Raw genomic sequence first — 17,406 nt, 5'->3', positions numbered from 1 at the left:
GCAGCTGCCCAACAAGCTGGATCTTAGAAATCTTCATAGGGTAGAAGAATACAGTTCTAGGTGAACTACTGGACAAACACAGAAAGTGTGGCTGGTGGGCAGATGAATCAGCCGCTACGCCAGGGAAGAACCAAGAGCCTCTCACCTCTGAAGAGTATGCTTTCTCCCTGGTCCACAGAGCTGAGGATTAGCAACCATCCAGGAGGCTCTCTCTGTCCTGAGTGCCTCTCTGTCTTAACTCTTCCTTAACAAAGCCTATCTGCCTGTAAGCTGGACTGGTGTCCCCTCTCTTAGCCAGCCCCTGCTGATGGGATGGCAGCTGGGGTGGAAGAAACCAAAGGGACACTTCTGCTGAAACTGACTAAGCAAACCACAGTGTCAGGGAACCCACCTGACTCCAAAAGCACCCCATTCGTAAGCACCCCAATGATTGATTTTAATTGCTGTCTGTCTTCTAAAGAACGCTAAAAATTTGTAATGCTCAGATGGGAAAACACCTACTTTGAAGCAAGTCTCTAAAGAAGGGCTGTGTGGCCTGTAACATACACCTGGGAAGTCAGTGGCCACTGCTCCGGAGCAGCCCACCCTCATTCCTTCTCTTTCCAAATCTGTATTAATTCTGTCACTCTGCTTCCTCCAAACAGAAGCTAGACAGCGCATCATATACTGGGTCTGGTTTGTATGGAGCTCCCCTCATCTGTCCTAAGACTGTATGTCTCTTAAGTCTCGAAAGGCTGCTTGGTCTTTCTTTGTACACTAACCATGCCCAGAATGGAGCTCTACACTGATGTTTAAAAGGCAGTAAGCAGGGGATGCTGCCATTTGCTCCCTCCAGCTGATGTCCCTTGATGCAGTCCATAGGACAGCTTGCCTTTCCTGCTCTCACCAGGAACCTCAGGGTACAACTAGCAGTTCTCTCGGAGTCCGTTATGTCCAAGACATGAGCAGATTTTTTTCTTGTTTCTGACAAGAACATGTTGATAAATTTTCTATTCCTTGATAATCAATTGACAAGTGTTGCAGTGTAAGATTGGAGAACTTGGGGGCTTGGGCCACATGGGCCAAAGAACAGAGCTATTTCTTAGGACCAGTTCAAGTGCAGAATGTTGATTGAAAACGTCTCTCTGCTTCATATCCAGGATGAAGAACAAGCTGTGGTATTTTGAATTTGGTACCTCGGAGACATTTGCGGCCACCTGCAAGAAACTCCATGACCACATAGAGCTGGAGGTAAGTCCAGTCTATCATATAGACCTCCCCAGATACCTATATGACCCCACTTAGAGGACTCTGATCATTGGTGAATTCCTTCTTGGGGCTCTACAGGCATAGTTATTCTGACCCTCAGCCATGCTTCCCCACTTAAAGAGACAGTTACCACCAAATGAACAAGGGAAGCAGGATGCTGGGGGGAGAGGGTGCTTACTGTGGCCATGACACAGCATGGGTGGTGCTCATCCATCTGAGCATCTTCAGTCTCCCCTTCCTCAAAGAGCTGACTGGCAGATGCCTGGGGGGGCGGGCAGTCCTGTGGGTGTGTAGCCTGTACACAGTCACAAAGCTCCCTGTGAGCTGAAGCGCCCTTTTGTCGCCATCTTGAAACTCTGAGTATTTTTTTTTTTTTAACAAAGAGCTGTGCGTTTTCAGTTTGAACTGGGCCCCACAATTCCGCGGCTCATGCTGCCTGTGTACTGTGTTTCCCCAGCGCTTGTATCAGCCTGCCTCAGACAGTTTGCCTGTTGGCGCCCCTTGCCTGGCTGATGAGCTCGCCTGCTTCCTGCCCCACTTTTGCTCTCCTGAAGTCTTCTAGCCGACTGCCAGGAGCATGTCTCTGGCCTATTAGAGACCAGATTGCTATGCACACCTGCTGTCTTTACTGGCTGGGCCTCTGCCCATGGGTTCTTTACAATCCCACCTTCCCCTGGAATTCAGGCCTGCAGTGTGCTTTGCACTTGAGAAAAACATATCCAGGCAGGTGAGGAAATCTCCTACCATCTCCCCCAATCCTGAAAAATAAAAAAATCAGGTCTAGAAGCCACTGTGAGCCATGAGCCTCTATTGAGGCCTAGCCATCCCTCTGATAGAAGGATTAAGCCTGTGGCAGAGTGGGAAGGTCCTGACACTCCCTGCTGGAAAGGAGGCTGTGCCCATGCTCACCGGGAGAGTTCACAAACACAGCCAGAAGCTCCACAAGGCTCTCTCTACTTGACTCATCTGCAGGCCTCTGCTTTTTGGTTGCTGGGTTACTGACACCATGGTAAGAGGCACTTCTCTGCCAGCTTGGCTACAGGGCACAGAGTTCCAAAGGCCAAGAACCTGTGTCTCCAAGTGATAAATGGCTGAGGCCACCTACACCTGGGAGAACCTGAGCGGCCAGCCCTCCTCATTTATACGTAAACACACTGCCTGGGAGCCATAGCTGAAGGAGCTGAGTGTGGCAAACAGATTTGTATGCATCTCCCTCTTGGCACCATCCTCCGTTGGGGTCTCTTATTTAAAGAGGGACAGCCCTGCCTAACCACGGCCAGCTGCAGACACACTGCAAGTCCTTGTTCTCCCTGCAGCTGGCCTGGACACTGTGCCCAGAATACAGCCGCTCAGCTCCCCTGCCTTTTTGGACCACCCCACTGGCTCCAGGCTGGCCATGCCTGAAGGTCCCCTTGGGGTCCAGGATACAAGCGGCACTTCCTCAGCCATACAGGGAATTGGTGGCCTGGGTGGCAAATGGCCTCAGGAGTGGGTGGGCTGTGGAGCTGTGGCTTATTATACCTCTTTGTAATTGTTTTTAGCATTTATTCATGAGAGTAAGGTTCAGGAGTCGGGGCTAGGATGTCGTGTGACTCTGGGTTGGCAGTGGATTGGGACAGGCACCATTTCTGCATCCAGAGGACAGTAGATAGTCCCAGGTGTTATGATCGAGAGGAAACTGACAGAGGGTAGAGCAGGTGAGCGACAGGTGTTCGAAGTAGGGGATCATCAGAAGGAACAAGTAAGTGATACCAGTAAGCAGCCAGTAAGTGGCCTTTTCTGTGTGGCTGCTGCTGGCAAGAGCGCATGCACTCACCAGCTCCAGGTCAGCCAACCTGGGAAGACTCCATTCAGACACCATTGCCCTTCTCCACTGTCTAAACCAAACAGCATGGAAATGTGCTGAGCCTGGCAGGGTTAGAAGAGTAAAAAGAAAGGAGGGACAGAAAAAGTCAGAGCTTCAACTACTGGTCCTAACATGTCAATGTTTCACATGACAACCCATGGAAACAAGCACTATTACCCCCCATCTTTATGATAATATTTTTTTTTAATTTGAAACAAACTTATTTTACATGTCAGACCCAGTTCCCTCACCCTCCCCTCCTTCCCTGGTCAGTTAACCCCCATCCCATCCCCTTTCTGCTCCCCAGGGAGGGTGAGGCCTTCCATGGGGAATCTCCAAAGTCTGCCATAGCATTTGGAGCAGGGCCTAGGCCCTCCCCCTGTGTCTAGGCTGAAAGAGTATCCCTAGTATCCCTCTATGTGGGATGGGCTCTCAAAGTCCATTCCTATACTAGGGATAAATACTGATCCACAACCAGAGGTCCCATAGACTGCCCAGGCCTCCTAACTAACACCCACATTCAGGGGGTCTGGGTCGGTCCTATGCTGGTTTCCCAGATATCTAACTGGGGTCCATGAGCTCTCCCTTGTTCAGGTCAGCTGTTTTTGTGGGTTTCTCCAGCCTGGCCTTGACCCCTTTGCTCATCACTCCTCCTTCTCTGCAACTGGATTTCAGGACTTCAGCTCAGCGTTTAGCTGTGGGTGTCTGCTTCTGTTTCCATCAGCTGGATGAAGGCTCTAAGATGGCATATAAGTTTGTTATCAATCTCATTATTGGGGAAGGCCATTTAAGATAGCCTCTCTACTATTGCTTAGATTCTTAGTTGGGGTCATGGTTGTAAATCTCTGGACATTTCCCTAGTGTCAGATTTCTCTTTAAACCTATAATGGCTCCTCTATTATGGTATCTCTTTTCTTGCTCTCCTCTATTCTTCCCCTGACTCAATTTTCCTGCCCCTTCATAGCCTCTTCCCTCCTTTCCTTCCCTTCTCTTTCTCCTAACTTACTCTCCCCTCCCCCCCATGCTCCCAATTTGCTCAGGAGATCTTGTTCTTTTCCCCTTCTCAGGGGGACTGTGTGTCTCTCTTAGGGTCCTCCTTGTTTCCTAGCTTTTCTGGCTCTGTGGATTGTAGGCTAGTAATACTTTGCTCTATGTCTAAATTCCATATATGAGTGAGTATATACCATGTTTGTCTTTTTGTGACTGGGTTACCTCACTCAGAATGATTTCTTCTAGTTCTATCCATTTGCCTTCAAATTTCAAGATTCTATTTGGTTTTTGTTGTTTTTGTTTTTTGTTTTGTTTTCCACTAAGTAGTACTGCATTGTGTAAATGTACCACATTTTCTCCATCCATTCTTCAGGTGAGGGGCATTTAGATTGCTTTCAGGTTCTGGCTATTATAAACAATGCTGCTATGAACATAGTTGAACAAATGTTCTTGTTATATGAATGTGCATCTTTTGGGTATATGCCTAAGAGTGGAATTGCTGGATCTTAAGGTAGACTAATTCCCATTTTCCTGAGGAACCACCATACTGATTTCCAAAGTGACTGTACCAGTTTGCAGTCCCACCATCAGTGGAGGAGTGTACTCCTTTCTCCACATCCTCTCTACCAAACTGTCATTGGTGTTTTTGATTTTAGCCATTCTGACAGGAGTAAGATACTATCTCAGAGTTGTTTTGATTTGCATTTCCCTGATGGCTACGGATGCTGAGTACTTTCTTAAGTGTCTTTCAGCCATTTTAGATTTTTCTATTGAGAATTCTCTATTTAGTTCTGTACCCCACCTTTTATTTATTTATTTATTTGGGTTTTTGGAGACAGGGTTTCTCTGTATTGCTTTGGAGGTTGTCCTGGAACTTGCTCTGTAGACCAGCCTGGCCTCAAACTCACAGAGATCTGCCTGCTTCTGCCTCCCGAGTGCTGGGATTGAAGGTGTGAGCCACCAACACCCAGCTCTGTACCCTACCTTTTAATTGAATTATTTGGTGTTTTGGTAATTAGCTTCTTGAGTTCTTTGTATATTTTGGAAGACATCCCTCTGTCAGATGTGGGGTTGGTGAAGATCTTTTCCCATTCTGTGGGCTGCCATTTTGTCTTGTTGACTGTGTCCTTTGCCTTACAGAAGCTTTTCAGTTTCAAGAGGTCCCATTTATTAATTTTTGATCTCAGTGTCTGTGCCCCTGGAGTTATGTTCAGGAAGCAGTCTCCTGTACCAATTCGTTCAAGGGTTCCTCCCACTTTCTCTTCTAAGAGGTTCAGTGTGGCTGGATTTATGTTGAGGTCTTTGATCCATTTGGACTTCAGTTTTGTGCATGGAGATAGATATGGATCTATCTGCAGTCTTCTACATGTCAGCATCCAGTTATGCCAGCAACATTTGTTGAAGATGCTTTCTTTTTTCCATTGTGTAATTTTAGCTGTTTTGTCAAAAATCAGGTGTTTGTAGGTGTGTGGGTTGTTAATATTAGGTTTTTCGATTTGATTCCATTGGCCTACCTGTCTATTTTTGTGCTAATACCAAGCTGTTTTCAGGACTATAGCTCTAATAAAGCTTGAAGTCAGGGATGGTGATGCCTCTGGAAGTTCCTTTATTGTACAGGGTTGTTTTGGCTATCCTGGGTCTTTTGCTTTTCCACATAAAGTTAAGTACTGTTCTTTTGAGGTAAGTGAAGAATCTCTTAAAGAAGGCTCTGATGCATCCAGTAACTTGACCAGGCGTCCTTTGCCTGAAGTAGGAAGGGAAGAGCCCAAGTGTTCTGGAATGAACTGAGCTTGGAAACTAATAAACAAATTTGTTCAGCAAGTGTTAAAATTCAGCAACTCCTCCAACCTCAATGCAGTCTCTTCCTCCATCCTGCTCTATGTATGTGTCTTTTTGTGTGTGCATATATGTGTTTATGTATATGTGTACTATATATATATATATGCGTATATTGTATACATGTGGATGTAGGTATATATGTGTGCACAGGTGAAATGTATGTGCTGATACATGTTTGGATGTGTGTGTGTGTGTGTGTGTGTGTGTGTGTGTGTGAGCACTTGTGCATGCATACTGAACTGTAAAACTGAGCCTCGACTCAGGCAGCCATACCACCCTGCCTAGGAGTGGAAGATACAGTCCTAGCACCCATCTGAGGAAGGCAGGAATGATTCAGTACAACAGTACAAGAAAAATCAGAAGATACAAAGCTTGTTAATAAAAAGCCCACTTAACTAGTGCTGGAAAACCAAATGCAAAGAGTCTCAGTGAGCCACAGAGTCAGAACCTTGTGGAAGCTGTCTGTAGTGGCCAGCCCAGTGCTTCAGGCTGGGGGGAGGTAACACCATCCTGCCACCCACCCCCATACCCCACCTGGTATTCACTGCTCACCTGAGCACACCTGGCCTGCACCGGAATAGGGGGGAGTCTGGCCTGAGGTTCACAGGCAGGAATGTCGCCCATGTTCTGCCCTTGGGTTCAGTGACTTACTGAGCTGGTGCCTATCCTCAGTATTTTCTCTCATAAAATGGGGGTGAGGTGGTCAGCCTAGTTCCCAATGACATTAGTTTTAAGTCCCCAAAGGGCTTGTTACTTAACTGGCAGCAATGCTAAGTCCCACGGAGTCTACAAAGCAGCCCTTCGTGGCAAGTGTCCTAATTACCTTTGTAGAACAGGAAGGCAGGATGACAGACAGTTGAATTTCACCTGAGTCCACAGCCTAGCTGGCCTGACTCAGACTAGCATTCTGATTGGCCTGGGAGCTTAAGAGCTGGGAGGCAGTAGTGGCCGGTTTCTCAGGGAGGTTCAGTGCCTGTCCTGTCTGTTGATTATTTGCTACTTTATTCTTTGCTGTTTCTGATAAATTTAAAAACCAGCATGAAGAGATTTGCTTATCTCGAGGGAGCATTAAGAAATATGTGGCAAGTACTGTTTCAGGGAGCCTTAGGCCTGCATGTGAACAGGGTGTTCAGCAAGGTTGTTAGCTTGTCGGTGCAGCCCTGCCGACTAGGCCAGCCCTGCCAAGGCCAATTCTCAGAGCTGGCTTCCAAAAGGCCCTTTATATCTGTTCTAACCTGATTTCACCTGAATAAGGCAGTGGGGGATGGGAGTTGGAGTGAGAAGGCTCCTCTGAGTCACCGCCCCCACCTTTAGGCCCAGAATAGCCTTGCCAAGGATCTTAAAGGAGCTAGCTGGGGCAAAGCAGGCAGGCTTCAACTGGAGGGCTCATCATACACTCCGTGGCAGTCATTTTGTTTTCCAGGTTAGAAATAAGAAATCCCTCAGTTTGTTGGTATTTAATCTAATCTTTAAGATAACACTCACAAGAAAAGGCTACCACCTTCAGCACAGATGGGAAGGTTGTGCAAATCTAGAAGCTGCTCAGAACACTGTTAGCCAGTATATATGGGAGCAGTGTATCTACATCAATTACTCAAGTATTAGGGAAAACATATCTATTTTCCTCTCATTCAAATGTGTCAGTATTGTATTATTCCTTTAAACAATGTCTGATCAAAGAAATAAAATGTATGTAAAACTGGAACCCCCACAGCCTGCCTTCTTTCTTTAACAGGCAGGCACACACACACACACACACACACACACACACACACACACACACACACACACACCCTGGTGTTCTGAGACCATTCCAGACAATGTGGAACTGGTTTCTATTTGGGAGATGGTTTGGTTTGGTTTTTATTTGTTTTTAAGAGAGTCTTGCTATGTAGGTACACAAGCTAATTCAACCACACACACACACACACACACACACACACACACACAGCCTTAGTCCCACCTCTCACAGCATCCCTCCAAGACTGCAGCCTGTGCTATGACACCCCACTGCTGCCTTACTTCTAACTGCTCTCTAGAGCTCCACAAATGCCCAGTCCACTGTTGCTCATGAGGCACAGAAGCTAGCGCTTAGATCTTGCTAATGGGAATGTAAGTGGCAAACTACTTCAGGGAGACATCTGGCTATGCGCACGAACCTGAAAGTGTGTTTATGGACCCTCTGACCTGGCCAGTGCCTCTCCATCTGCACCTGGAGAATTTGCTGTGCCCCACTTGAGCATGGGGTTGTCATGCAGTGCCTTCATTACAACAAAATGAAACTGACCTAAGTCTTACAATGTCACTTTAAAAAGACAATGTGGCAGCAGCTCACACAACTGCCTGTAACTCCAGTTCCAAGGTACCCAACACCCTCATACAGAATACATGCCAGGAAAAACACCAATGTATGTTAAAAAAAAAAAAAAGCATCAAAAGACAATGTAGTTGAGAATGCTAAATGCCTCTGAATTGTACACTTTTAACATGGTTATTTGTATGTTTTATGAATTTAACTTCCATTAAAATGTTTAGGACTCCTCACTAAAAATTAAAAAGGGAATTTTCAGGGCTTTATGCTAGCAATATCCCACCCAGTGGATAACTAGAATCTTGCCTATAAAAATACTAAATTCTTAGAGCAAATAACTTGTGTGTGTAAAGAAGCTTCATAAAACAGGGCGTATAGGGCTAGCCAGTGATCCCAGGAGTCAGGAGGCTGAGACTGGACGATCTCAGCAAATGTGAGGCCAGCCTGGACTACACAATGAGTACCAATCCACAGCTACACAATGAGACTTTGTCTTAAACAAAGCAAAAACCTTAGTAAATAATGAGTGAGGTCACTTTAAGATTGAGCAAACCCCTTTAGCTAACTGAGCTAATGCCACGTTTTAAATTGCAGTGTGTGTGTGTGTATGTGTGTGTGTTCATATGAGCCATAACATGAGTGTAGAGGGCAGAGAACACTTGTAGGACACAGATCTTTTTTTTCACCCTGTGAGTTCTGGGTATTTGTTGGGCAACAACACTTATCCTGGGGAGACACAATACACATATCTACTCATTCCAAATAGGAAACTCACAACGCACCAAAGCACAGATAACCACTAAAGTCCAATGTGGTGAACAAGTAAGTTTGATTGGGGTTAATTACAGCAAGGGGTTGTTTGCAGGAGCAGAAATGACTCAAAGACAGCTGTATTATAAAAGCCCACCTCAGCATTGGGTGACAGCTCACAAAGCTAGGACTCTGGAGCACACTACACAGCAGCTGGTCTAGTCTCAGAGTCTTTGCAACATGGCTTTGCCCCTCTGGTAGGGAGGGGCCTAGTGAATCTGGTCAGTTTCAGGAACTTCCTGAAGCTGTTTTGAGTTGTTACCTTCCTGTTTATAGAACTTGCCTACATCATGGAATGTTTCAATCTCGGAGGAAACTGTTACATAGTATAGTAAGCACCTCTACCCCCCCCCCCCCCCGAGTTCCTGTGCCAAACTCACCAATGCCATTATTATTTAAAAGACAAAGATCAAGGACTTGATAGATTAAGTTCACTCGGCCAGTGTGTGACAGAAAAGGAACCATGGCTCTCAGGCATAGACTGGGTGTTCTCTGATCCTGCCTCACCCACCGCCCCCTGTTGTTTTGTACATTTCTAACTAGGAAGGGAAGTAATCTTTAAGCCTTGGTTTCTTCTGACATGAACTTTGTTAGCACAGAACAAGTAAGTGGAGATGGCCACTCAGACCAACAGACCTGAATAGATTAAATGGAAACATCTTCATGGAAGAACAGAGTGAGAACAGCTAAAAGCAAAGCTAGGGCATCTTGGGGTGAAAGTCTCTTGGAGAATTTCCTTCCTCAGTCAAACCAATGGGCTCCTGAGTCCAGCAGCAGCCCAGTGTAAGCCCTCCAGGCAGCTCTGGCCACCCAGGCTTCCTTTCCCAGCCCATCTGCCAGGTACCAGCATTCCAGAGGCACCTGCCTTGGTTTCCTTGTCCTGTCTCCTGAAATGTGTGCTAATCTTTATTGGTTTCAAAGGTCAAAATGACAAATGCATCAAAAATAGGGAGAAAAAGACAGAAAAGTGATCAACAATCTCTAAAGGAGATCCCCACACAGGGACTCCCTCTCAGACCCTGGATTAGGCACAAACCACTCAAACACTCCTTTTCACAGAGAAAACCTTTAGTAAATGGGGAAGAAAAGTTAAAGTGGCTGCTTTCTGACTCAGGTAGAAAAGCAGCAGAAAAGGAGAGGTCTGGGATAGGATGGGCTAGGATGCAGTATTATGATTTGATTTGGTCAATCTAATTAGATGAACCAAAGGGGGTTTTTGATTACTGGACTTCAATACTTAGATACCTGAACCATGATGGTCAGCCTCAAGAAGACCAAGTGGCAGGATAAGAGAACAGACCTTGATGGCTGATGTTAGGAATGTAATCTAACAGTTTTTAGCAAGACAGAGGGAAGCGGGGAGAAGGGCAAGGCCTGCCAGAGTACATGTTCAATCTCACCAACCAGGCCCCTAGAGTCAGTGCTAGGGTTACTGGCCTCTTTCAACCCATGAAATCCATTTTTAAACATAGTGCAATGATGCAGGCCTCCCTTCCTCTTACCCGGGCATTGACTACAAGTCTCCTTCATGGACACAGCATCGTTCCGCTGACTCAGGACAAACTTTTTGTTAAAATCCCCTTATGAAATTCCATTGTTTGCTTTCAGCTCTGATGAAACTTCTTCTCTCCCTCAAGTGACCTTCTTCTTGTATTTCCTGCTAATATGCACCCTGCAGTTCACATCAAGCTCTGTTCATCTATATACTTTTACTTTTTCATTCTCTTCTATCGCCTTTGTTTTTTTTGTGAATTGCTTTGATTTTCCTTTGTCTTCAGATTCCTGACAATAATGTACTTTGTATCTTCCAAGGACTTGGGAATGACTTTTAAAGATTAAGCCTCATGCCTACATTTTGTCGAAAACAGCTGGGCGGTTTGTAGTGTGTCTGATAGTTTACCCCAGGAAGTCCTAGAGGTCTAAAGCAGGAGTCCCATTACTGACATTCCAGGTTAGAGCCTTGTCCCCAGCAAGTTTCTGGGAGACCCTGTTAGCTAACCTCTGCCCCAAGACAGGTTAGCTTTTGGCTACCAAAGTCCCTTGGTAAAAGAATAACTTACCCAAGCAATGTATCTTTCAAGGCTAAGAGTGAGCAGCAACACCGTCTGTGGGAAATGCATCAGCTTCCAATGTTCTAGAATATTGAAAAGAGTCCATAATCTTCCTTACCACAATCCATGATTCAGGTGCTTCAGGGAGGAAAAATATGGTTTATGGAATGCAGAAGAGATATCTGTCTTTCTAATGCCTGTGAGGTTATAGAAGAAAAAAGAATTGGCTCTTTAATGAAGGACAACAACTCTAACATGGGACTAACTAAATGTCCTTATGCAGGAATATGTGTACCTCAAATCTGTTACAATCCACAAATCCTAGCACCTCCATACAATGTCTTGATTACCATAACAATTCTGTATCCTGTGTATTATCCTCATAAAGTCTCATGAATATAAATAAGTACTCATCATTAAAAGGCACAGTGGCTCACATCTTTAAATCCTAGCAGAGACAGGCAGATCTCTGTAACCTGGAGGTCAACCTGGTCTAACTAGCAAGTTCCACACTAGCCAAGGCTACACAGCGAGATGTGTCTCAAAATAAATACAATAAATACTCTAAGACCAGACAGGTTTCATACCTAGGTCTGTGATGTCAGACCTACATGCCCCCAACAATGCCAGGAGACCCACTGAGGGACAGCTCTGCATTACACTTCTACTGTGCAACTAATGCATGTGGGTATTTAGTTGACAGGCCAACTCCCCTTCAGGACTTGTGTGCATCAGATGGTGAGCTGTTTGAAGCAAGAACACTCTTTTCATTTTGCAGTGATGGAGCCAGCAAAGAGCCTAAAAGGAAGTACTTCCTCAGTTGCAATTTGCTGATTTAAAAAAAAAAAAAAAAGTTGAATGGAAGTGTGAAACTCTCGCATTTAGTGTGAACATTAATAGAAATTGCCAATGACCACTTGAAGTCACACCTTTTTGACAGCAGCTGCTAACATGAAAGGGAGCCACCTGCTCTGTTGTAACACAAAGTGAGGAATGGATACCAGAGCTAACAGCCTGGCACTCAGATCTCCTAACCCCCCCCCCCAGAGAGTGGGAAGACATCCCACGCCCAGCTCTGGGCTGTCACAGAGGGTCTGGACAACTGTGAACCAGGACAGGAAATGCCAGGGTTCTCCCACCTCTTTCCCACCGAACTGAGTTAAAACAGTGAGTGGGCAGAGCCAGTATGGCAACGAGGATGCTGGGCAGTGAGACTGGAGTGAGTGACCCTGCAAGGCAGAAGAAAGGGTCTCCGCTCTGAGCCCTGCTTGGTGCCCAGAAGTCTACCTGTCCTGGAGCCATGCCAGGTCCTAAGGTTATGGTCCCGCTCTTCGTAATGGAGTTGAACTCTTAGGAAATCCCTTCCAGGCAATGGCCTCAGCTCTCCAGAGGCAGCATGCTGAGCAAGAATGCCCTAACATACCAACATTTTTCTAAACTCGGAGAGGTGGAGCTGTGGAGAGGAAACGGCTTTGCCCTCTGTCCAATTCTGAGGCAACCCGCCACCACCAGCTCAGAGAAACAGCAGTTTTGTTTTGGAAACTGGCACCCAATTCAGGCTCACTCCTGGACATGAACTTGAGCCCCCTCCCCCACCCCAGCTGCAGCAGTCTACTTACAGCCTCTCTGCCAATACCCCCTTCCAGCTGCCCCTGTCAAAGGCACCATTGTGCCCTCCTGGCATAGCAACAGAGTAGGGCTAAAGAGGAAGAAAACAATTTTGCCCATGGGATGTTCTTAAGCAGGTTGTGTGTGCATGGCTTCAATGCCACATTCCTTGAGCCCACACAAATTCACCAGAACCTCATCATCCCTGTCACAGATGGAAGCTCCTTTCCAGGCTAGCTAGCTGTCAGAGAATGTGGAGCACACAGCTGGGAGGTCAAGGCTGGGCAAAGAGGGATAGCAGGACAAGATGCTTCAGTGCAGTGTTCAATAGCCTGCCAGGGTAAATGCTCAATCTCTGAACTGGAAGGGGTTTTATTTTAACTTACACACTCAACAAAAGAGTCATTCTAGCACATCCTAATACACATCACATGAGTGAGCCTCTGGCCTTCTGATCATTGGAAGGGCAGGAAGCCCTTAGGAAGCTTAGAAAATCCCATCTAGGCATTGACCTCATGTCTAGATAGCATGGACTTTCAGAACATTCTCCCTCACACTGAACAAGAGTAGTATGTCCTGTTCCTTGTGACTGATTCTGGTATTTGGCAGCCTGCTTGGAATAGCATCAATACACAGTGTGTGTGGATGCATGAATGAAGTCCCCCATTGCGGGCATATTATCCACCTCCTCACTCTTGCATGTGACTGCCTTTCACCGGGCTAATGATGTCATCTTTACATAGCATCACATTAATTCACAAAAAGCTGTACAGTCCCAGTTCTTATATGCCTCCCTCTATAATTCTCCTATTTTTTTTAAAGGCTCTTTTTGTTTTGTGTACCATATGTGTGGAGTATTCCTAGAGCCAGAAGAGGGTATCAGACCCTTGGAAATGAAGTTGCAGACAGTTGTGAATTGCTCTGTGGGTGCTGGGAACCCAACCCAGTTCCTCTATGACAGCACCAAGTTCTCTTAACCACAGGGCCATCTCTCTCCAGCCCCTCCCACTACCCCTGTAGTGAACATTCTACATGTTGTCTCATATGTAACAGGACAGCACTAACATATCTCATGTACAAACTCTCTACATTGGTCTGGCTTCTTGATCTTGCCACTTGCATCTCATGTAAGAAACCTGGAGGTTTGGAGAAGACAAGCACTAGCTGGAAGTTTGGAAGAGAAAGACCTTCCTTAGTTCATCAGGTCATTGTTTCTTCATCTGACAAATGAGCATATAAACACTGATGCTGCATAGTTAAACAGATTAAATATAAAATATATGATGTGCCTAGTTCATAAGTTGCTAAACATGATGTACATTATTGTATGTGGATGGTATTATCTTACTGCCCACAATAGACATCAACTCCTAAAATCCTCTCAAATAGGCTCTCCTCACACAGGGAAAGCCATTGCCTGTAAAATTTACCTATACACCAGACCCAGTTTTTTATGGAGATAGGTAGACTCCCTTCCCAAGACTGCTTTTTCCACTCAATGTAGCCTGGTTTCTTCCCTCACAATAAATAGCAGAAATTCACTCTAAAAGCATTCACTCATCCTTCTCTAGGGAAAACAAATATAGCGACTTCCCTGGCTACTTTTCATACACTCAGAATAAATTCTCTAATTCTAGTTATAGGTCCTGCAGATAGGAAAGTATGCACTTCCTTTTGTGTCTCTTTGTCTCCAGCCATTCGTGCATCAAAGCCAGCCTGCTAGCTGGTGCATCTCCTCCTGACTCTTTCTGCTGATGTATCTTGCTACCATCAGAGTGTTCATACCTTAAAGCACAACGATTGCTCAGTCATTGATTTTGTTTTCCTGGAGATCTTGCTGATATGCAGTTAGCAGTACCTGTCTCCAATGCTGACCTGAGAAAGGCCAGGGAAATGGGTCCTGTCCTATTTCCACTCCATTCCTAAGTCTAGCAGAGAGTAAGTTCTCACTTTATGCTTGATGAACAAGTGAGTGCTTCTGCTTCTGTCTTCTCTGCTTCAGCAACCAGCCTTTCAAGCCTCTTCCTATTGGGGCGTATAGGGTGTGGTACCTTAGCCATGATCAGAGATTACTTCCTGCAGACTAGGGTTAGCATTCGAATCACTGCCTGTCCTGGACATTAAGTCCACTTCACTTAGCCATCATTATTCACCTAGACAGGTCGGGCAGATTCATCTGGTAATATTTTGTCAGTGGTCTTCACAGCACAGCTTATTTTCTATTTTAGGAAAATGAGGATTTCTCCACAAGTTCTTTGCTTTCAATTCACAGGTAGTTATGTTGAACACTCAATATGGGTTAGATATGCCTGGGTCTATGGAGAACATAGAGCCGTGCAGGACACTGCCCTTATCTTCTATTGAACTTCATGTCTCTTGGAGGACATGTGGTAGATAAGTCCTATCCAAGGGGAACTCAAAGCCATGAAATGCAGTGAAGGAAAGACTTGCTTACCTACAAGACACCTGGAACAGTTTTAGGAGCCATTGCATCTCAGACAATTAGGGATTTATCAGATATAAAAGGGTCAGTAAACAGACCACAACTATTTGGTCACACAGAACAATTTAAAGTCTATAAAAGGCAGTTACTAGGACCCAGCTAACTAGCAACCTCAGCTACTATCTTCTTTCCAAACCAAAGAGGTCAGACCAGCCAGAGCCCAGCCTTCCCCAGAACCCTGATGTGCCCTCCAGCCGACCAAGCCAAATCAGAAAGAACTCTTCCCCTTCCTGCCCACCATACCCACTCTTCTCCCAGCTCCACAGACCTTAGGACTTCACAGGGAGATTTATTGCAGCTCTCTCTGTTTGATGCCTGTTGGTTCCCTCAAAAGAGAGGCAATGGAAGGGAGGGTTACCCAGGCTTAAGCCCTTCAGGCTTGGTCTGAATCTGACCAGGCATCAAAGGCCCTTACCCCCCAGCCATCAGAACCCAGTTAAAGGTCAGAATGTGGCCCACCTCGACCTCAGCCCTCTCCCTCCACACTGTAATTGAAAGACCTTTGCTATAGACACAGCCCTGTATTTCTGTCTCAGCAGGAGAGTTACTACTGCCAGGGTTGGGTCACTCACTGGGAAAAGCCTCAGGATCATCCTTAGACGCTACCTCCAAAAAGGAAAAGTACTGGAATTTATAGATCATCGCCCCTACCAAAACCCCAACAGATCCATCAACTAAACCCAGTAACACCTTCAGACAAACCGGTAATTAGAAAAAAAGGAACTGTTGAGAAAGTTAAGGAATTATGTGATGGTGACTGAAGTAATGTTAAAGACACATGGTATTTATGGACAAAAAGGAAAAATCCTGGTTTGCTGTAGAACAATTTGATATGCATGTGGAATCTGAACAAGATTGGCAGCCAGATGTAACATTTTTTGGGGGTCTTTTTTTTTTTTTCCTTTCTGTCTCTATTTTCCTGCACCTTTAAAAATACCCACAATAAAAGATTAAAACAAAATGAAAGGGGAAGGGCGTATCAGAATAATGCAGCCACAGAGCACCCTGGAAAAGGAATTCTCAGGGAGCCAGAAGCTGAGAGTCAGCGGGAGCCCCTAGAGGGCTTTTGGCCTGAGCTCCACCTCCTTGCTCCCGGAGCAGACCCAGCCCAGTGGTGGGTGGATCTTCGATACAAAAACAATCTGCTTCCACCCCGGAGAAAATCCGCCTGCGGATGGTGTGGAGAATCCAGGTTAGGGACAACGAGTCTAAAAACTGAAACAGGCCATCAAATAGTAGAATCTCTATCCCCGAGGACCTGCTGAAAAAGGTCGGCAGGGCTGAGTTGCAGGAACTCCCCCTACCCGCTACCCCCAACCACCTTTTCATGTCAGAGAGGAGGACCTGCTGCAGGGTGTGATACTCTGCCTCTCTCCTCTCTAATGCTGTGGACCCCCTCAGCGAAGAGAGCTGGGAGAGTCTGGGTTTGCACCAAATTGCAGATCCAAAGCATCGGGTGAGGGAGGGGTGAACACTAATCCTGAGCGCTTTAGTCATTTGCTCAAGGCGCGTGACCTTCCAACCTAGTCTCTTGTTACCTACACAACAACCTTTTATCCTAAAGAACCATCCCTGCTCTGAAGAAGCCGGAACTATGGGTGCTGGGGCCGCCGTGGACCACAACCAACAACCAGGGCCTTGATCACCCTTGGGCAGGCCTCGGTTGTCTATAATAACACCTGCAGCTGGTGGCAGCTCCTATGCAGGATGATCTGGTGCTCATGCACGCTCACAAGCGCTGACTTTGAGCTGCATGCCTGGCTGTGAACGGGGTTGGGGCAGCTCAGCCAGGGCTCTGAGCCAAGCCTGCCAGCCCCAACCTAGCTCAGGGCGTCAGGAAAAGGCCTCCAGGCTCTCCCTGGAGCCACCCGGATGGGGACCCCGGAGGGGGCCGGATGACGTCATGGAACAAGGAGGATTTAGCAGGGGAACAGGCCTTGTGTCCTGTGTTCCAGTTAGGCTTGCAGTGCTCCACCCCTGGCTCCACTTTCTCAGACTCAGTACAGCAAGCCTTGAATCTTAAGGGAGTTAGGAAGAAAATAGAGACAGTGGCAGGTGTGCAGAGGAGGGGCTGCATTAGACTGCTCTAGCCAAACTCAGCAAGCAGGGAGGGGGCTCAATAATGCAGGAGTTAGGGATTGCCTTGCTCCCACTAAAACTTGCTCATCCCCACCTTCATTTTCCAGGTAGCTACTTAAAG

The 17,406-nt window shown here is 46.2% G+C and overlaps 1 protein-coding gene across 4 annotated transcripts in view; it reads left to right on the top strand.

Annotated features, from left to right (window-relative positions):
* The window catches only part of Dgkg (diacylglycerol kinase gamma), a 193,012-nt gene that overhangs the window by 136,986 nt on the left and 38,620 nt on the right, over positions 1-17,406 (top strand). For all 4 annotated transcript variants that reach the window (XM_051191208.1, XM_051191207.1, XM_051191210.1 and 1 more), the window contains one exon: positions 1,140-1,230. In XM_051191208.1, the coding sequence (XP_051047165.1) occupies positions 1,140-1,230 (91 nt within the window). The remainder of the gene's footprint in view (positions 1-1,139; positions 1,231-17,406) is intronic.

This window comes from Phodopus roborovskii, unplaced genomic scaffold, assembly GCF_943737965.1.
Source record: "Phodopus roborovskii unplaced genomic scaffold, PHOROB, whole genome shotgun sequence".
Lineage (NCBI taxonomy): Eukaryota > Metazoa > Chordata > Mammalia > Rodentia > Cricetidae > Phodopus > Phodopus roborovskii.
This window is presented reverse-complemented; position numbering and strand designations above follow the sequence as displayed.